Source organism: Platichthys flesus, chromosome 3, assembly GCF_949316205.1.
Source record: "Platichthys flesus chromosome 3, fPlaFle2.1, whole genome shotgun sequence".
Lineage (NCBI taxonomy): Eukaryota > Metazoa > Chordata > Actinopteri > Pleuronectiformes > Pleuronectidae > Platichthys > Platichthys flesus.
The window spans coordinates 26,384,806-26,406,275 of record NC_084947.1 but is presented as its reverse complement, the minus strand read 5'-3'; the positions used below and the strand labels follow the sequence as shown (position 1 = coordinate 26,406,275).

General features: G+C 42.7%; 1 protein-coding gene and 1 pseudogene across 3 annotated transcripts; one reads left to right on the top strand and one right to left on the bottom strand.

The window, feature by feature from the left end:
• Positions 1-873: 873 nt before the first annotated feature.
• LOC133934255 (ERO1-like protein beta) lies at positions 874-6,014 on the bottom strand (annotated as a pseudogene).
• A 4,553-nt stretch (positions 6,015-10,567) lies between these two features.
• LOC133932884 (ectonucleoside triphosphate diphosphohydrolase 2-like) lies at positions 10,568-20,014 on the top strand. Of its 3 annotated transcripts, none has more exons than XM_062379780.1 (9): positions 10,568-10,841; positions 12,054-12,171; positions 12,849-12,999; positions 13,123-13,282; positions 16,347-16,574; positions 17,145-17,417; positions 19,101-19,220; positions 19,425-19,475; positions 19,621-20,014. In XM_062379780.1, exons 1-9 carry the CDS (start codon positions 10,725-10,727, stop codon positions 19,825-19,827), a joined length of 1,425 nt encoding a protein of 474 aa, XP_062235764.1. In that variant the 5' UTR covers positions 10,568-10,724; the 3' UTR covers positions 19,828-20,014. The 3 variants fall into 3 exon arrangements, with proteins under 3 accessions (XP_062235764.1, XP_062235757.1, XP_062235748.1); XM_062379773.1 differs by having other exon boundaries at positions 19,410-19,475; XM_062379764.1 differs by having other exon boundaries at positions 10,570-10,841; positions 19,341-19,475.
• Positions 20,015-21,470: the final 1,456 nt, after the last annotated feature.

Genomic DNA, 21,470 nt, shown 5'->3' with positions numbered 1-21,470 from the left:
TCATTTTTCAGTGTGTTTCCTGTCGCGATACGCTCGCGCAAAGCGGAAAAAATAGACTCGACGCCGAAACGATCGCTGCACGGCGCTAGGCAGTGCTTCAGCGTCCGGTGTGTTCAGCACAATGATTTAACATGGGAGTGGATGGGAGCCATGTTAAATCGCAACGCCGGGTTCACATCGGACGCGGAAGCGACGCCGAAGCGAGGCGTGAGCGCTAATCGCTAGCGCGCCGGCGCTTGGCGGTTCACGCCGGGTTCACACCGGAAGCGGAAGCAACGCCGAAGCAAGGCGTAAGCGCAGCGCCAATCCTCTGGCTCCCATCCACTCCCATGTCAAATCGTTGTGCTGCGCCGCGGCTGCCTAGCGCCGTGCAGCTATCGTTTCGGCATCGAGTCTATTTTTTCCGCTTGACGCGAGCGTATCGCGACAGGAAACACACTGAAAAATGACTTTAAACGATATTGACGACATATTTTATGTGAGATTAATTATCAAATGCATCCGCTTGGGAAGCGGATGCAGTTAATTTTGGAGCAACAAGTGAGTATATGCTTGAAAAAAATTATTAAATGCCGTTATTACTATAACGGCATTTAAAAAAAAATTTCCTGGACGGCATAATAACGGCATTTAAAAAAAAAATTCCTGGACAACAGAAGGTGAATACAAAGTATGGGATGCATATTTGATCATTTATCTCATAAAAAATATGTCGTCAATATCGTTTAAAATCATTTTTCAGTGTGTTTCCTGTCGCGATACGCTCGCGTCAAGCGGAAAAAATAGACTCGACGCTGAAACGATCGCTGCACGGCGCTAGGCAGCCGCGGCGCAACGCTACGCCTCAGCCTCCGGTGTGTTCAGCACAACGATTTAACATGGGAGTGGATGGGCGCTGCGCTTACACCTCGCTTCGGCGTCGCTTCCGCGTCCGGTGTGAAACCGGCGTGAACCGCCAAGCGCCGGCGCTATGGTGGACAGCCTGCAGAAGCCGTTGATCAAAGCCACGATCTCCTGAGTCAGCTGTAAGCCTTTAGACGGACTGTGTTTAGGAAGCTTCTGGATCTCTAGCTCTGAGATTCAAGATTCAAGATTTTTATGGTCAAATGCACAACAATAACATTAAGCAGTCGCTGGCAGTGAAATGCTTGAGTCTCAGGCTCTCTTCTAACAATGCTCAAGTAATTAAAACCTATACAATAAAATAAGATAGAATAGAAATAGTGTAAAATAGAATAAAATGGAATATCAAAATTTAAAAATATGTATATCTAATATATAAAACAACTGAGGAGAAAATAAAACAACAAAAGTGCAAATATGCAGATATGTCACGGAGAGGAGTTTAAAAGTCTTATGGCCTGGGGGATGAAACTGTCTCTGAGCCTGGTGGTTCGGGCCCGGATGCTGCGGTACCGTTGGCCAGATGGCAGCAGGCAAAAATGTTTATGGCTGGGGTGAAAGGGGTCTTTAATAATCCGGCTGCTCTTCTTCCTGCACCGCTGGGTGTAGAGGTCCTCTATGGATGGTAGCGCTGTCCTGGTGATGTGCTGGGCAGACTTCACCACCCTCTGTAAAGCCTTACGGTTCAGGGCGGTGCAGCTGCCATACCAGGCGGTGATGCAGCCAGTCAGGATGCTCTCTATGGTGCATCTGTAGAAGTTGCAGAGAATCCTGGAGTCCATGTGGAGCTTCCGCAGCCTGCGGAGGAAGAAGAGCCGCTGTCTGGCCGTCTTCCTGATGGAGTCTGTGTGATGGGTCCAGGTCAGGTCATCAGTGATGTGGACCCCGAGGAACTTGAAGCTGCTGACTCGCTCCAGCGTGGCCCCGTTGATGGAGAGGGGGGCGTGTTCTTCTCCTCGTCTCTTCCTGTAGTCCACGATCAGCTCCTTCGTTTTGCTGACGTTGAGATGGAGGTTGTTGTCCTGGCACCAAGATGTCAGGGCTCTGACATCCTCTCTGTAGGCCTTCCAATCGTCGCCGGTGATCAGGCCTATGACAGTGGTGTCATCAGCAAACTTAATGATGGTGTTGGAGCTGTGGGTGGCCACGCAGTCATGCTTGAACAGGGAGTACAGGAGAGGACTGAGCACGCAGCCCTGGGGGGCCCCGGTGTTGAGAGTCAGGGTGGAGGATGTGGTGCTGCCGATCCGCACCGCCTGTGGTCTGCCCGTCAGGAAGTTCAGGATCCACTCACGGAGAGCGATGTTGAGTCCAACGTCTCTGAGCTTGGTGACGAGCTTCAGGGGCACGATGGTGTTGAATGCTGAACTGTAGTCGATGAACAGCATTCTCACATATGTGTCCCTGTGGTCCAGGTGGGAGAGGGCAGTGTGGAGGGGAGGGAGATGGCATCTGCAGTCGACCTATTTGACCTGTAGGCAAACTGAAGAGGGTCCAGAGAGTCAGGGAGGGAAGAGGTGATGAATGGTTGGACCAGCCGCTCAAAGCACTTCATGATGATGGAAGTAAGTGCTACTGGGCGGTAGTCGTTCAGGCAGAGGATTTTTGTTTTTTTGGGAACAGGGACAATGATAGTCTTCTTGAAGCATGGGGGGACTACAGACTGGAGCAGTGACAGGTTGAAGATGTATCCCATCAGGTCCAGGTTCCTTGCGTGTGTTGATCCGGTTGAGGGATTTCCACACGTCTGCCCTGGATATGACTGGGGGGCAGCGGTCCTCCTAGGCCTCTTCGATCTCCTCAGCCGGGGAGTTACTCTCAAAGCGTGCATAAAAAGTGTTCAGATCCTCTGGGAGAGATGCAGACACCACATCAGCACTGCTGGTGTGGTGTCTGGTGTCTGGTTCTCAGTCCGGCCCACATGTTCCTAGTGTTGGAGCCCTTGTAATGGGACTCCACTTTGTCCCTGTAGAGTCTCTTAGCACTGCTAATAGCACTCCGGAGCGCGTACCTGGATTTCTTGTATTCCTCCAGATCCCCCGAGATGAAGGCAGCAGTCCGTGCTTTGAGTTTAGCATGGACGTCACCATTTATCCAGGGCTTCTGGTTGGGAAATGTTTTTACTGTAATCCTGGGTACGACGTCATCGATGCATTTGCTAATGTAGCAGATGACCGCGTCCGTGTACGTGTTGATGTCATCATCCTGAAGTAGTCCTGAAGAGCCGAGTCTGATCGGTCCACTGCTGGATGGTCCAAGTCACCAGTCTGTCACGCTTGAGTTTCTGCCTATAGGATGGCAGCAGCAGGACGGAAACGGGATCTGATTTTTTCCGAATGGGGGGCTTACTGGGTGCAAACATGATCCAGCGTGTTCGCTGGATCAGCGAAACTCCCTCGGGATGTAATAAGGACGGCATCTGATCATGAGGTGCTCCAGGTCCGGAGTACAGCCTGAAGAAATAATTCTCACATCAGAGCAGATTATCAGAGCAGATTATAATAGATTATTCACCATGAAGCAGACACCCCCTCCCTTGCTCTTACCTGAGTTTGTTGTCCGGACCTGGCGGAGAATGAAGACCCCCTCAGGAACAATGGCGGAGCCCGGGATCGAGGGGTCGAGCCAAGTCTCCTTGAAAACCATCACGTTACAAAACTTGATGTCCCATTGAAACGCCATCCTGCTACGAAGTTCATCCAGCTTGTTGTCCAGGGACTGGACATTAGCCAGAAGAATGCTTGGTAGAGGAGGCCGGTTTTCACGTTTCCTCAGCCGTACCAGGACGCCGGCTCGCGACCCTCTTTTCCTTCGTCCTCGCCTCCGTGTTCCAGGTACAGCAGGTAAACCGCGCCATGGGTAGTCTCCTTTGTTTGTTGTCGGTGGCGGTGAAAACGTGTTTTTTACCGTCAAACCGATGGACAGAAGTTGTTCTCTATCATATATGATGATAGGGCTCGCTTTACCGGAGTGCATGATACAAAATAAGTAGAATAAATAACAACAAGATAGAAAAAACACAGCAGCCTTCCACGGCGCTGGTCAGAACGTATACGGAGAAGAGGATCTTCAGGACTGTCCCCAGACCCTCAGTCTGAAGTTTCCCCCACACTCGACATTTGCTGCAGCCGACACAGTCCATGATCCTGGAGATGTTTTTAATGAGGAGGCGGAATTCTTCCTTCAGTGTCATTGCTTAAATTTTGTGTCCGGCAAACATGGACTTCTTGTCAAAGTGCATCGGGAACGGTCTGATCTCGTTGAAGACCTGCAGCAGCAGTTCTTTGGTGGCTCCGTCCTCCTCCAGTCTACAGGTTGATGAAGGCACGCTCAAAGTACGGAGCTACCTTGTACAGCGCCCGCAGCTCCATCAGGTACAGGTAGTAGAGGTTCTTTAGACACCGCATTCCCTCGCATTTCGTCTCGGCCATGTCAAAGCGCAGCCGGAACTCCCGGATGTTTGGGCCCCACACTGAGCGGGCCGTCCGCTTGTCCAGCAGGTGCTTGGCACACAGCTGGATGTTGATGCTGCTGTGGAGGCCGGAGATGAGTCGGTAAAAAACTCTCTTTTCTAAACACAGAGTTCAAGCTACTTGTAGAAACCTTCTCCATCGTCATCTCCTCTGCTTGGAGCCAGAGGGTTCAGATGTCGGTACACTGATCTGGGCTTGAAGCAGTTTTCCTCATAGATGCTGTTTCACACTCTCCAAGCTGAAGGATCTTTATATCCAGTGAATCTCTCTGGATTCAGCAGCAGATCAACATGCTCAGCATCTGAAGACGTTTTCCTCATCCAGCTCACAGCAGTGGTAATGAGTGTCGTCGTGTCTCACCCAGTCAACAAATGCTCCTTTACTCTGGTTGCAGAGGGTGCTATTGAAGGCCCCCAGCTCTATTGCCTGCTCACAATCCATCATGTCCAACATTGTGTTCCCAGACTGGGAGTACTTGTTGTAGTTCCAGGACTTGATGCCAATGGGGATCTTACTCTCAGGACAGGGCTCAACGTGACGATCTTTGATTGAACAGTGTCCGTCATCGGGCCAGAAAGGACCGGTCGCCTAATGTTCACCATCTAGTATCTGAAGTAGTCTCTCTCCGCCAGCGTCTTGATTAGAGGGTAAATCTTAAAGTTGTTGAAGACGTCGATACTTTGGGATGGCAGAAGCAGCTCTGCTCCGGACTGTCAGCGGCTCCGCTCCGTTGTACGTTGCGCTACGTCGCTTGTTGTGGTCTTGACGTTATTGTATTGGAACCAACACAGAACTTAGTTCCCGTAGAACCAGGCAAGCAGCAGAATGCCGAGTGCCGGCAGAGTTACTATCCACATCCCTCACTCTGCTGGTGGGAAATTGAAACTGAACAATCCGCGACACTTCCTGTTGTTGTGGAAGCTAACGACAGTAGCTTCAGGCTATCTGAGGTTGGCATCAGCAGGTTAGGCGAGAAGGTAGTAAAGCGGGCCGGTGGGGTGAGCAGCCCAGTGTCTGTGCACCTTCACACAGACCACAGACTAAAGATGGACTAAGCCGAACACCGTAACACGTCACAGCAGCGCTGTCCCGCTGACTGCCTAATCAGCAACTGACTAAAGCTCCCCCCTAGTCTTCAGATGCTAGTTGTGGTGGGTATTTACGTAATGAATCCTGCAAACCCAGCGCAAGCAACTAAACTGGCGACTCCACCTGCATCCTCGGACGAGCTGCCGAGAAAACTGCTCCAACCCTTTTCACATCACAAACTCCAAAGGGAGTCCGCCCTGCAGCCAAACCGGGATAGAACAGCAGCAACTGTTTGCTAAACTAAGGATGTGGCAGCAAAACCAGCGACTCACAGCAACAATTTGTTTATTGTTTATGATTTCAAGATTTGTAAAAGAATGAATGTGTAATTTTCAATTACAAATTTTGAGTGCAGTGGTCTGACTTTACCAAATAAGCTCAACGTGAACATGTTGAGGTGGATTTTTTTTCTTTACAGTGTAGCAGCTCTTGGGGGTAGGAGGGAGTGTTTAGAGAGGAAACATCAGGTGGTTTGTTGGACCAGTGGGCATGGACACTACAGATTTTTCTGTGCATTTCAGAATTATGTTGCCGACCTCTTCACCCCATGACAATTTGTGTCACCCCCAAGGTTCTGTTCAGGCAATCACCCCAACCACCAACCGCAGAGAATACCCCCAACTTCAAGCTGCATTGTCAACTGCAGTTCAGTACATACACACACACACTTGGTTTAAAAATAAATAGAGCTCACACAGACAGTCAAGCTTTGATGAGCTCTATTTAGATCAGAGCCTGCTGAGGATGGCTCAACCAGGCAAACATTTTTATTGTATCCTTGAGTGTCGTATTATGTATTGAAACTGAATGGAGGTCAGGATTTATAGTAATATTTATATTATGCATCTACACACTTATCAAGGTGTAAAGGTCACCTATAAGTGCACTTAATGTACAAGAAATGTGTTCATGAGGACAGATACATCTGCGCTTCTTAACCTACATGTACTATAGTCTGCATATCCAAACTGTCAGAAGCCTTACATTTTAAGGATAAGGGAATGTATTTGTTTATTGGAAATGTTATTGTGTATATATTGTTTTTTTTTAACATCTAATGTTATGAATGGGGGGAAATGGTGTCTCGGCTGGAATTTTTTTTTTTGTGCGGGCTGGTGAGCGACCAGCGACGTTCGAGTCAACTGCGGACCTGAGGACCTACAAGGGATTATTTCTAAGAAACTGGATTATTGCTTAGGCGAAACTTCCAGGGATTACTGTGAGGATTGGACTCTTTTTCTGGGCGTTCAGAGGTGGTGAGGAAAGCGTGGACTATTTTTGGATTGTTTGCAGCATCTTAACACACCATACCTGCGTGAACTTTGCTTTGGGATGTTTATTGGGGTTCAGGGTTATATGTGACAAACTATTTTAGTTGGATGAACTCTGGGACTGTATGAACCTGGGGTTTGAGGGAAATATCGATGTATAGAATTGTAAGCAAGGTGAATTGTTACAAAGTGAGTGATGCTATAGTAATACAGTGTATAAAAGAATAATGACATTGCATAAAGAATATAGGGGGAAAAATACAAACGCTGTCAGTTTGCCTCCGCAGAAAGGTCATAAAACAATTTCCAGTATATTTTTTATAAAATTGTGACAGTTAACTCTAAATTATAGTTTCATTTTTTTTCTTGATGTGTTTTCCGTAGATGTTCAGTAAAACAACAGACTCGATAGTCTGTAGAATATAGTCATGGAAAATATGCTTGTCATTGAAATCATCCTTAAATCTGTTGAGTGACCTAGACACAGTCAATTATGTGTCCTATGGAAAAAGTGCCATTCAGAATTTAGAGTATACTACCATCTAGCGGATAAAAAGAGTTAAGGCCACATAGTCTTGTAAATCAGAGTTCAGGGTCACAGGGGGAGGAGATGGAACCAATCCCACACATTGTTGGTAATGAATTAATCACTCAAATTAGAATTTTTCATAGCCTCAACAAATCACATAGGGCTTAACATGTCGTGAGATCCTCTGTCCTTTTTTTGGGCAATTTATTTAACTTTTTATTTGGAAAAGGCAATATAACATTATATACAAATCTTTTCAATGTCTTTCAAATGACAATTTTCAGTTTTTCCACATACTTGAATATAAGCATATGCATTGTGAAAGTTTTGATTTAATGCAATACAATGTAATTGAGATGAACTGACTTATCTACATGTCACATATAATATTATTATTGGGTATGTAAGTGACTGAGCAATAATCTGGAGCTAGTCCATAGGAAAATAGGAATAGGAAGGTATTACAACAAGGCTTAATAAAGATGTTACACTCCACCCCAAAAACGACACCAGGTGTTTTCTATGTCCATAGAAAACTAAATGATGAATAAAGTAAAACTGTATCAGAGCATTGAGCTGTTGAGACTCAGACTGGGCTTTCCACCAGGATATGGAGTCACGAGCAATTGAGAAAAACTAACCAGATAGGGGTTGTCCTATCTTATCCAGAGATAGAATTTAATCAATTTCCTTTCCTGATGAATGTTGCCCTGCTCATGGGGCAGGCCTCCCGGATATTCAGCCACCAGCTCATTTGACAAGGAATATAATTTGTTCCGTATGTCTGCGTACATGCTTGTATGCGACTGTAGTACAGCTCTCTGCTTTTGTTGATGAATGCAGGTATGTTCTGAAAGGATTTAAAGGTGGAAACCACTAGTTACTTCTTTCTGCATTTATGGATCAATTAAAACGGATTCTTCAAGTGGGCTCCATCAGGGCCTTGACATCATCAGTATCAATCGGTCTGATGGCAGCTGCTGCACCATCATTTGAAGAAAGGAGGTGAATTGTTGTGTCTGGGTATGTCAGTGTATGAGTGCTTATCTCTGAACCTCTGGTGGAGTGAATCATCTTCACTGAAACAGGAAATGATCTACTGTTCTCACTAGGCCAGTGGGAACTGAATCTTCATCAGAAATTTAACACAGCTCCCTTGGCTTGGAACTTTTTAAGAGTCTGAATGTACAACTTTTACAAAGCCGTTTTGATGTTAGATGGGGTTTTGTACAAATTAGCTGTGAGAGCACTGTTTGAATAATCACAGTGTCAGTGTGGAAATTGTTTGAATAAAACATGGGAGCAATATTCAGGAACTACTCTACACAGGAATTTGTTTCTAATCCATCCACCAGGTGAGGCTTTGATGTAAAGCTGTGTTTTAGGGCTCAAACTGATTTTCTGATCAGCACCCAGATGCATATATTTCAACAACGTGCTGGCCATCTCCTCGCTGCATCCTCCAAATTCCTGGCCAAGTCAAAAAAGAATCCTACTGGAATCGATTAGGCAGACACCAGTTACCTCTACTCATAGGGTGTGCTTATTCTCCACTCCACATCTAGATCCAAGATAAAATACACTCAGCTGCCTTTTCCAGCAGTTATCTTGTCATAATTTGACTGGCCCTGCAAGTGCACCTGAGCTTGAATCCAATGATATGAGCAGTTGCCAGGGAAAAGGCTCAAGCCAAAGTACATAAATGCCACGACACAGCTTACTTCCCATATATCAGCAACTTTTGACAAGGGGAGACCCAACATTACCTCTGGAGCCCTGTATGCACGTGCCTGCATCATCATTCCAACCTCAATGTGGCTCACTGGAAGATCAACACCAAGATACAACAGCTTACGTTTGAATTGATCATTTCTGTGATGGACAAGCATCATGTGGTCAGGTTCAAGTCTGCATGAACAAAGACAATATTCTTTAGGGATTCGAAATGCCACCAATACCCGTTGGGTTACTGTGAAAATTTCACAGAGAGTCTGTGGCTTTAACTTGTCCGATCATCAGGTCCTGAAGGCACTTTGACAGGGCACAAACACACACACACAGGCTCAGGGGCTTTTTGGAACCTGGAACTTGGTTAAAAAATTGTTTTAAATGAACTATGAACTACTCCATTTTAGTTGTGAACTGGCACAACACTGCATACCTGTGTGAGCAGCTTTTTTCTGTGATGAAGATAGACAAAAACACACACAGGAGACGTTTCACTGATGCACGCCTTAACTTCATCTCAACGGTTTCCACAGCACATCACCTAACCCCAAACATTAATGAACTGGCAGCCAAGAAAAGATGCCAAACATCTGGCTCTGGTACATAAAATAATGCAAATATAAACATCGACCCTGTTTGGCCTTCGACTTAGTTCCAGTTTTTTATTTTGGCCCACTCTGTGATTGAGTGTGACACCATGGATCTCCTGCTCTATAAGCTCATTCAGACATTCTCCAGAGATTTTTTAATTAAAATCTGTAGTCTACAGCTCTAACTTGGACATTTTACATACGCCCCCCTCAGAGAATGTCAGTGTGAATGCATCTTTAGTATAACCTACATTTCAAAGAGCTCCCAAGATGGTTTGGCCGCATTGTAAATGGTTATAATTCCCTGTTAACCAAGTGCCATCAATGCCAGCACACTGTTCAGATATAAGTTGCGAAATGGGACCTACGATCTCTTTGTTGTTTAGTTGCCTGTACACATGCTTCGATGAAAAACTAAATACTATTCTAGGCTATACTCTAAAGTTTCTGATATGCATTTGTTCGTTCTCATGTTTCCATCAGTATAAATAAAGGCTAACATGGACTGGCACTGTGGTTTTTCTATCCTCTCCTACACACTGTGCGTAAAGTGCAAGACATAGAATTAACAGAAATTATTTCACCTTCTCTAAAAGCCGAATGCTCCATCTCAACAAAACAATAATTTAGGTAAAATGTGCAGTGTTTCATTCAATTATATATGCCAAATTCCCAAAATTCAGTGTAAAGGCTGTTCATTATTATAAAAAATAAAGGCTTAAGCTGTGTTAATGCTGAGTAATACTGTCTATTTTCATTTGTAACAACCAGCTCAATATGTGTGTGTGTGTGTGTGTGCGTGCGTGCGTGCGTATGGATTGCTCCAAACATAATGAAAGCAGAAACAATGCATTTGAAGTGACGCGACAAGGGTCTGAATAACTTAATAAATGTCAGATGTCAGTCTCATAATGATGCGCTGTCAAACTCCTGATTCTTCCTGTTTCCGACGAAACTTCGTTGTATGACTACTTGTCGTAGCGTGCGTGGGTGCATGAGGTGAGAGGAAGTGTAAACCTACCATGAAGATGCGTCAAAAGCTGAGACCGAACCCACAGCCTTCTTCTTGGATGTGCACCTCGCAGTGATTTACCCAGAGCTTCCAGAGACCATCCGAGCGCGCAGAACTCAAGAATCCAGCATGACCCTGCGGTACTCCCGAGTCATCCCTGCGGCTGTGCTGCTCTTACTGGCTGTGGTCGGGATCCTGCTGCTGGAGCTCCCGTCCAAAGAGGTGGAGGCGCCCCCTGAGCACATGGTAATTAAGAAAAAAATATCTAAGAGTCGACGCATATAAAAAGTATTTTATTATTATTATTATTATTATTAGTAGTATTAGTATTAGTATTATTATTATTAGTAGTAGTAGTCGTAGTATTAGTAGTAGTAGTAGTTGTGGTAGTAGAAGTATTGTTATTATTAGTATAATTGTGGTTCTACGATAAGCTTATTTACACCTCTTTTCTCGTAAACAAAATCGTTCATTTAAAATACAATAATTCAATGTTAGAAATATTTATTATTATTTAAATTATTGTTATCATTTTTAAATATTGTTATTAAACACCCCTTCATGGTTTCTTAGCTGATTGGCTTTGCCTTTGAGTTAGTCCCACTGTATTTAGTACTGTTATACAGTAGGTTGGGGGTCATGGGCCAAAACAATTTAGATGCTGTTGCACATTTTGCTGAAGGACAGTCTCACTTTGATGAGAGAGCAGCATAAGCTCTGTACTTTTAATGGATTCAGTATGCTTGAGTAGCTCAGTCATAAGCCTGGGCTGGGTGTCAGCTAGGTGCTCCACATGAAACACACTACTCTGACTGGGTTTGTGTGTTTTATTCATCTTTTGTTCTTCAACTCACACATACTTTCTAAAGAGGCACACAAGTACATCTTATTCTTCAGCATACTGACTTTGCCCTTTACATACAGAATATGCTTGAATGGGTCCTGAACAGAACAACTTTAAAGTTGTGGATGCAAAGCAACACAAAGGGAAATTGAATCGACATTGCACGAACAAAATAAATTACCATCTTGTAACATCAGAGAGTCTCATGATGGAAAATTTGTTTGCTATAAAAGAAAAAAACGTTAAACCATCAAAGGAAACTGCTAATGTGCATACATCGTAGAAACTGTGCTAGGTCATGACGAATGCCAGGGGCTACCATCTAAAGCATGCTACAGCCATATCCTGTTAATGCAGGTGAAGCGCAAACTAAACAGCCTGAACGTACAGGAGAAACACTTCACTGAAAATAACACTTAGATACTGAGGTAAACTGTGTTTTCAGAAAGCAGCCAATACATTTATTTCATTTTATTATCTGTCTGAATGATACATCAGCTAAAGAGTGCACTGGGGTATTATAAAGGTGGTGTTCTGATAAGCATTATTAATAGCTACAATGAGTTTCTTCAGGCATGTCTCGTGTTCTGTTTGTAACGTTTGATGTTTTTTAGTACGGAATCGTTCTGGATGCAGGCTCATCCCACACCTCCATGTTCATCTACAAATGGCCAGCTGGCAAGGAAAATGACACCGGAATTGTTACAGAGCACAGCCAGTGTCATGCAGAAGGTGAGCACCTAACTGTGAGCGGTAAACCTTTATTACAAGTTTCAGACATATGTTTATCAAATGTAAGTCAGCTGATGGACAGTGTCAACAAAAATGTGTGATTTTTTTGTCATGACATGGTTTATCTAAATCTGGGTTAGTTAGTTCTGGGTCTGTTCCTCCAGAGCTGCTTCAGCTCAGACATCTCTGCTGTGAACGGGTCATTCCACAGCTTCTCTGATGGGTTGAGCTGGTTGGATGAAGATCTGACCAAATTTTTATGCAAATTTACTGATAAGTGCAGGTCTTTCCGAAAGGTATTAATTCCTTTTATTGCATCTGTGTTTGAGAACCACTTGAGCATGTTTTCGCCTGAACTAAACCCTCTTACTACAGACTGGCAGGGTGAAAAGGGCACTCTTTCTTTCACTTCCATAATGTTTTCCTGTAAAATTGTATCCAGTAACTTTATCAGAATGTTCCTTGCCATGTGTTGTGCAAAAGCCTTGTTCCTAAATGGTCCACTTCCTCACCAGACCCTTTTTTGGTAACTTAGTGTCAGTTCCGCTTCTTGCTTCAGTTTGTTTAAAACATGTCCTTTGAAACATCATCCATGCCCTTTGGGTTCTTCATCATTAAGGAAAAGGAATTATAGTTTGATTTCTTTGTAAGCAGAACTACTTTATCTGTCTGTCAAGGGGGAGGGATATCCAGCTATGCAGGTGTCCTTGGTGGTGCAGCAAAAAGTTTGAAGTCTTGCCTGGATAAAGCTGTGAAGGATATCCCCAAATCCAGACACAACCAAACGCCACTGTATCTAGGAGCTACTGCAGGCATGAGGCTCTTGAAGTCAGTACACTTGCCCATTAACACATGAAATAACAATCACAAACCTCAATAATTATGCATTAATTAATTGAAATTTACCCAATGTTGTTTCATTACCCCAATTACTCGCACGATCTTGAACAGAATAGACAATGCCACAGAGACGGAACGGATTCTGAAGGAAGTGGAAAACAAGCTGCGTTCTTACCCCTTCAACTTCATAGAGGCAACCATCCTGAGCGGACAGCACGAGGGGGCATACGGCTGGGTCACAGTCAATTACTTACAAGAAAACTTTGCAAAGGTGAGCTTTTCTGACATTTCACTGTCTCCCCTGTTCAACGCAGGAAGTCACAGAAATGGCAACTTGAAACTTAAACTATAACCTCGTTACTATATTTTTCGTTTGAAAATGCATCAACCCGCTAAAAGGTGGTTTTCAAACAATACATTTTATATATTTATAAAAGATTATAAGAAATATATATAAATAGATAGATAAAGTCTACAATAAATATTCTGTGGTAGGGCTCATAATACTCTATTACACTCAGTGTTACAGAAGTATCAAAACAGAAAGATGCTTTAGTCACGTAAAAAGACAAATTAAAGATATAGCCAGGGTGGTCAACGTGTGGGTGTTTAGAAAAGAGCAGATGAGCAGATTCTCTTGCCTGGATGCAGTAACGCTGAGGGGCCACCTGGATACAGTGAAAAGTATGGAAGTAAATCTGTGTCATCGGGATTTGAAACAAAAAAGACATTGAATTTCTAGCACTGAATATTTATGCATGGAAATTATGTATTTGAATGTTTTTCAACGTTTAAAATTCAACCGCAAAAAATTCAACCTAAAAAAATTCAAACTCAAAAAATTCAACTGCAAAAAATTCAACCTCAAAAATTCAACCTAAAAAAATTCAACCTCAAAAAATTCAACTGCAACATCCGGGGATCCAAGGAGGAGCAATCGATTCCAGATTCAAGATCGGGAGTGTGCGTCAAGCAACGAGGTGCTTCGGTGAGTGTTTAAACTCTTCTATATGCCATCGGTGTAGTTTGTTTCTGTAAGATGTAGTAATAGACAGCTGACATGTGTACATTCACGGACTTTATTGGACATAAACTAAGTGGAACTTAAACGAGATGACGTTCGGATTTTTTTTTCCGAACGGGCCAGTGACTGGCATGGGTAACGCCAGGATTTCAATTTTGGATGGGCCACTATTTAATAGAAAAAATAATACTTATTATATGATCCCTGCCTGACTTGTTTGTGTTTATCTGCTGTAGACGAGCTTTAACAGCGCGGTGCGCCGCTCTCTCTCCCGTTAAAAGTGAATGTCGCTCACCCAGCTCTCTCTCTCTCTCTCTCTCGCTCCACTGTCTCTCTCTCCTGTTACTACATGTGTTAAACCAAATGCACGAAAAGCCAAATCAAATCAGAAATACGTAGACCACTTCTTTTTAACTCGCATACATAATTATTTTCATCAATGCTGCCTACCACACAATCAAATCCGAACATCCCTTCCTCTCTTTGGAAAAGACGGTCGCTCGGTGTCGACGTCGGGACGCAATATTGCTCTGATGTTGCATGTCGAAGGTGAGTTAGCTTCAGCGTTGTCAGAGCTGTCAAAGCGTCTTGGTGTAACGTGTCTCCCACATACCTGGGACACCGTTCTCCACCGGCGGCGTGAGGGCGGAGGACGGGCACGGCTGGGCTGGGGAACTTTATTTTGAAAGGTTTCCCGGCCCTGTCAGCTGTTTTAAGATATATTTTAATTTTTTGGCTCGGCGCAGTTTTGGCGCCCCCCTCTGAGTGGCTCCCTAGGCAACCGCCTATGTCGCCTGTAGGAAAGACCGGCCCTGTCCTTACTGTTTCGGCTGTAGCTTCAGCGTTGTCAGAGCTGTCACAGCGTCTTGGTGTGACGTGTCTTAAAACAGCTGAGGGTTACAGCTGACAGTGGAGCGAGAGAGAGAGAGAGCTGGGTGAGCGACATTCACTTTTAACGGGATAGCGAGCGGCGCACCGCGCTGTTAAAGCTCGTCTACAGCAGATAAACACAAACAAGTCAGGCAGGGATCATATAATAAGTATTATTTTTCCTATTAAATAGTGGCCCATCCAAAATTGAAATCCTGGCGTTACCCATGCCAGTCACTGGCCCGTTCGAAAAAAAAAAATCCGAACGTCATCTCGTTTAAGTTCCACTTAGTTTATGTCCAATAAAGTCCGTGAATGTACACATGTCAGCTGTCTATTACTACATCTTACAGAAACAAACTACACCGATGGCATATAGAAGAGTTTAAACACTCACCGAAGCACCTCGTTGCTTGACGCACACTCCCGATCTTGAATCTGGAATCGATTGCTCCTCCTTGGATCCCCGGATGTTGCATTTGAATTTTTGAGGTTGAATTTTTTGAGGTTGAATTTTTTAGGTTGAATTTTTTGCGGTTGAATTTTTTGAGCTTGAATTTTTTGAGGTTGAATTTTTTGCGGTTGAATTTTAAACGTTGAAAAACATTAAAATACATAATTTCCATGCATAAATATTCAGTGCTAGAAATTCAATGTCTTTTTTGTTTCAAATCCCGATGACACAGATTTACTTCCATAGAAAAGGCTTTAATAAGAGTTTTTCACCACACAAGATTAGTAGTAAAGAGCAATTACATTTACAGCAGTAATTATTGTATTATTTATAAATTTGTATTATTATGATTATTATTATGATTATTATTTATTTTACTTTTGTATCATTATTTATTTATACAATTTTTGGGGAGAGGGGCTGGCCAGATACCCCCCCCACACCCCCTCTCTGCCAAAACAATGATGACTACAATGAATGATTTGCGTTTCGTATAATCTGAATGCACGTAGCCCCTCCAACTTCCATCATAGAGTCACTCTGATAGGGTCACGTTCTATTTTTCAGACACATGCCATGTGTATCATTTAACCTCAATTGAACCATGACAAGGTGCTGTGAATGTAAAAAAAAAAAGCTTAATATTAATAAAGTCACTACGTGGATATTATACTGCAAGATCTGATATTTTGGCTGGAAACAGAAATGTTGTCTCTGAAAATGTTCAGTACAAATCCTTTTGTCACTAATGTTATTTTTTGTAGTGTAAAGTATATGAACGTGTTTACTCTGAAACTAAGGGATGGAACAACTGACAGCGACTGACACTGCCTTAGAGCAACATTGGTTGTATGTCAATTAACAGTCCTCAGTCAAGGACTTTTTAGAAAGTGTTGTGTTGTTTGTTGGATGTTTTCCTCTTGTCACATATATTTCTCTGTCCCTGCATGATTTTAAATTGTTAACATGTTCTCTCTTGCCACTCAGTATGGTTTTGCCGGGCGTTGGCTGAATCCCGGCAGAAAGACAACAGGAGCTTTAGATTTAGGCGGAGCCTCTACCCAGATTACCTTTCAGACCTCGGATAAGGTGGAGGAGGGTGATAATATGATGGAGCTGAAGCTTTACGGACAGAGCTACAGACTCTACACCCAGAGCTTCCTGTGCTATGGCCAAGACCAGTTCCTGAGAAAACTGTTGGCCCATCTTATCACGGTATTACTAATATATATTTATTTACACAAAAAATTGATCTGTAATTTATATAGTCTACATTGAAACTCATTTTGGAACAGATCTCTTTAGGATGACACAAGGAAGGATTAGAAAATACTGTAACTGTCCTCCATGTCTTCAGGGGACATTGCACTGACTTACATTAATTTGCTGGAGACTGAGAATTTTTTAAAGATCATGAGAGTGATATCAATCTTCTGCCTAACTCTCAAAAAAAGTGTTTCAACAAATATATAGATAAAACACATATTGTATTTCATTATTTGTAGCTGAATAGCTGCCAGTCCAAAAGGTAACCCTGTTTTTAGTAACTCAAATAGTTGATGACGAAGCTAGCAGAACATATAAAGTGTATGGTTGCAGACAGTGAGTACATGCTGGTAAATAGTTCATGTTTCAGATGGGCATCATAAACCATCATAAATTGTGGTAGGAAAATCAAGAGAGTTTTGAAAAATATGTATGGCTCTGATCTGTTGTCTGAAATTCAGCCATAATATATTTCATCAATGTTTTAGAGATGTTATATAATCTTTCTGCCTCTGTCAGACTCAAGGTGTGAAGCCCCAAGTCGTCCACCCCTGCTATCCACAGCAGTTCAAAATGTCTATCAAGCTGGGGATGGATGTCTTTGATTCTCCTTGCACAAAGAGCTACAAACCTGACAAGTTTGACCCTCAGATGTCTGTAACAGTAGTGGGCACAGGAGATTACCAGAGCTGCCAAGCCGCTGTGATGAAGATGTTCTCTTTTGACAACTGCTCTTACTCCAAGTGCTCATTTGATGGAATCTTCCAGCCGAGCTTGAAAGGAAACTTTATGGTAGGGGAGAGCCTTTCTCACACACACACACACACACACACACACACACACACTCTCACACACACACACACACACACACACACACACACACACACACACACACGTTTGCTCATTCTTCACATAACAATGTATGTCCATTTAACTCTACCTGTCAATAGTCACCTGGCAAACATCACATGGAAGTCAAATTTATTTTAAAGGGTCACCAGTGTAGCATCACTTATATCCTGTATATCGACATATGAGCGCCATCTCTCTCTCTCTCTCTCTCTCTCTCTCTCTCTCTCTCTCTCTCTCTCTCTCTCTCTCTCTCTCTCTCTCTCTCTCTCTTGATTCATGCCTCTGTAACCGATAACCACCCATTAGCTAATTTTGTTCAATACCGACACTGTGCTGCCCCAATCACGTTTCTTTCAAGCCCTTCCCCCATTGTATACAGTGTTTTGTGTTTTGGGTTCTGGGCAGGTAATCGCCACAGTTTCCATGTCTGAGGCAATGAATTGCCAAGCACCAAATAAACATCATTAGAAGTAAAAATCCGTAGATGTCGGTTTCAGAGTGAAAAGTCTGAGTTGTGGATGAGACTATGCAGTCAGCATGTGTGTGTGTGTACGTATGTGTCATGTGACTATGATTATTACTGATAAATATGTTTAGTATGTGATGCTTCATTACAAAGATCCAACAATGAATGCACTCTGAACATGAATAAAAAGGTCTAAAATAACATACATGAAGTCATCTGTATGAAGTAAATAAATAGTATCATTAGATACTTAGAAACTGCTTCATACATTAATTGTTAATTAACCCTAACCCATGCAACCCTAATCCCCCCTTAGTAAATCTTTGACAGGTGAAACCTCAACCATTGAATTATAATCATGTTTCTGACTTGTCAAACCAGATTGTTGAGTCAGAAGTGGAGGAGAGAAGACAGGGAGGAACGTGTTTATACATGCTATATACTCGGATGTTATTAAACTCCTCCAGTGCCTGTTCTACACATCCAAGACAGAGAGACAGATTCACAGACAGACAGAGACATCTGGAGTCAATAGACAGATGAAATATACTCTGAGCAATCACCTTTTTTATCTACCCTTTCCATATTGTGAATTATACATGTGTATTATAATTGTAAGAATTAGGAAGCTCTCTAATTCAGCTCGATATAAAGCATTGCTGCAAGAGAACAACAGTTCAGCACCCGTCAGTCCTTCTGTCTGTGTTCTTCCAATACAGTGAAATAAAACCAGTCTATTATTAAAGTTGCCTGCTGGTTATTTTGACACTGGTTTTGACCAAGTTACCAAACAACGCTGTAGTTTATCCGACATGTTCATTGGTCAGCAGACTGAAGGAACTCTATTAGCCCCCCACTGACTGCTGTTTATTCCAAGCGAATTATAATTTTATCTTCTCGCGTGTCAAAAATAAGTTGTCCACGTCCAGCCCTGCCCAACATTCCTCCTGTCCAGTCCCTACACTGGTGCACTGCTACACTTAAAGACTTTGCTGCCAGACCGCAAGACAATTCCTTTCAGCAAGCCATGGATCTTACCCCTTGGGCTGTCAAACACTTATCTCTAACCTTTTTCATTTTTTTGAAAACATCTCGCTCGCATTCCTTTGGAGTTAAGTGTGTGGGTTTGGAGTAACTCAGTGCCCTCATCTCCACAGGCATTTTCTGCTTTCTTCTTCAATGTCAGAAACCTCTTCAGCCTCAACAACATCACCATCGAGTCTCCCAGTAAAATGGAGGCAGCTGTCCAATATGTCTGCAACATGACCATCTCTGAGGTACTCTCGAGCGCACCGCCATTTATTTTAGTAAAAATTTTATAGTGATTGTAAACAAGACCAAAAGGCTATAGATGTGCAAACAAAGAAACACTCAACCTGCTGTATTTCCTCTAACAGATAACTGAGAAGACAAAGCAGCCGAAGAAATACATGAAAAATATGTGCGTCATCTCCCTTTTCATCAAGGTTCTCTTAACGCAGGGCTACAGATTCGATGAACTCTCCCTTCCTTCCATCTCTTTTCAGGAGAAGGTGAGGAGTGGAGGAAAAACCTCAACATTTCTGTTCATCAGTTCTGTCTGTATTCAAATTACTGGACTTCACAACAGTATCTGCTGCATTGAGAGCAGGTTGGTGGTACTGTGGTGTCAATGAGCCTCCTCTTGTGTTTTTTCAGGTTGAAGGAGCATCTGTAGGCTGGTCTCTGGGATGCATGCTGAGTCTGAGCAACATGGTACCAGCGGAGAGCCTCAGCCTGATGAAGGCTCTGCCCCCAGGGCCCTGGGCTGGCATCCTCTTCCTCCTCATCGCCCTCCTCCTCTTTGCAGTGGGATACCTACTGATTAGCCTCTTTAATACAATAAATAAAGAAGGCCCAGTGTAGGGACAAGGGAGATACACCTCTCAGTCCAAGTTTTCACTTCATGCTCACGTCCACCCAAAGAATTTGGCCTCATTTATAAGACAAATGTTAAAAACGTTTTATATTTTTATATTACAATTTATTGTGTGTGTGCATGTTGGTGAAACTAAGGTCGTATAGTGGTCATAAATATTTCCTACATAAATTACCTACTGCTTGTGTGTGTGTGTGGTGAGAGTCATATTTTGGTTATTATGTAATACTAGCCTACACCCACATACAAAGACCCCATTTCTTTTTCCGTCTCAGTGTGTGCTTCAGAAGATATTCAAGACAGCATTAAGAGACACATTTTTATACATCTTATGAAACTAATCGACAAATTAAGATGTTTGTTCCAACCAGCTGTTGTAAGATTTTCACTTTTTGATATCTAACCTGTTTTCACTGGGGCTGTCAAGGACAATTGTTTCTAGAGATTTCTGTGTCCAAAATCACTCACCGATCACTGTATAATCCACAATATAGGGAATTGCTGTCCTAAGTGGACTGAGTGTATACCAAAGTGCATCATAAAAAGTAGAAATGGTCACAAACCGAGCAATACCATCATGCATTGCAGTTGCGGTGTTGACTGGAGGAAAAATGGCAGATGCAAGAGCAGAGACGGCAGCACTTCTCAGCCTTCTCTCTCTGGTGATTCTTCTCCTTATTCAAAAATACATTAATTATCGTGAGGATAAAGAGTTAATATTTACCAACACTTTCACAGACCAATTAGTTGTGATAAGAGCAGAGCAGCATACACAGCACAAACTGAGGCAAATAAGTATATTTCTATATTTAAAAGAAATTATGATACTATCAGTACACCAAGATAGCATTAATAGGAAGCTAAAACATCCTTTTTCAATTTGTTTTGAAATGACCGTAGTTGTTGTTGTATGTCCGGCAACAATGAAACAATTACGTGCTCAAAAAATGAGCGAAAGTGTCCTAAAATATTTTTTCTTTTGCAGATGAGCTCACTTTAGACCTCTAAAGAGGGGGTAGGTGAATGAGTGGGTGATTTCGACCACAGGCTTAATTTTTGGTACTTCAACAACTGTTTCTTCTGTGTTGCTGATTAGCATTCATGTACACATATACACTTCATTAGAAATGCACTTAAAATTCACGACGGGAGTCGACGTGGGTGCACAGCTGGAGATTCTCCGCAGGATTTATTTAGTCTCTAACAAGTGGCAAATGCTCAAATAGAAAAAAAAACTGAGGAAAACAAAAAAATCGAAAGGCATACAGATAACATACATTGATGTCAAGAGAGTTTGTGTTGATAAAGGCAGATGATGATGTGATGTAAAAACCAAACACTTGATCTCTGCAGAAATAATAGGTTACATCCTGTCTGTGCCTGCTGACAGGACCCAATCCTTCGGAGATTCTCCACAAGTCATATCTGAAAACGGCGTAAAATAGGTATGCTTTGTTGATGGAGAACAAGACACTGTAACATTTTGTATTAAGGTGCATTTTATTTGGGGTTTTATATAATCACAGCAATGACTGTCAATGACAAACCTCTGCAGGGAGTTAAAGTTACGATGTCAGTTTTAAACGCATCATTATGGTAAATGGTTTTGTATTTATGTAGCACTTTATTA

Bases quoted from the DNA above. Each gene is read 5' to 3' on its own strand.
- LOC133932884 (XM_062379764.1), top strand. From the start codon at position 10,725: ATGACCCTGCGGTACTCCCGAGTCATCCCTGCGGCTGTGCTGCTCTTA. The intron at 10,842-12,053 runs GTAATTAAGAAA...GATGTTTTTTAG, and splicing joins AGGCGCCCCCTGAGCACATG to TACGGAATCGTTCTGGATGC. The intron at 13,283-16,346 runs GTGAGCTTTTCT...CTTGCCACTCAG, and splicing joins TACAAGAAAACTTTGCAAAG to TATGGTTTTGCCGGGCGTTG.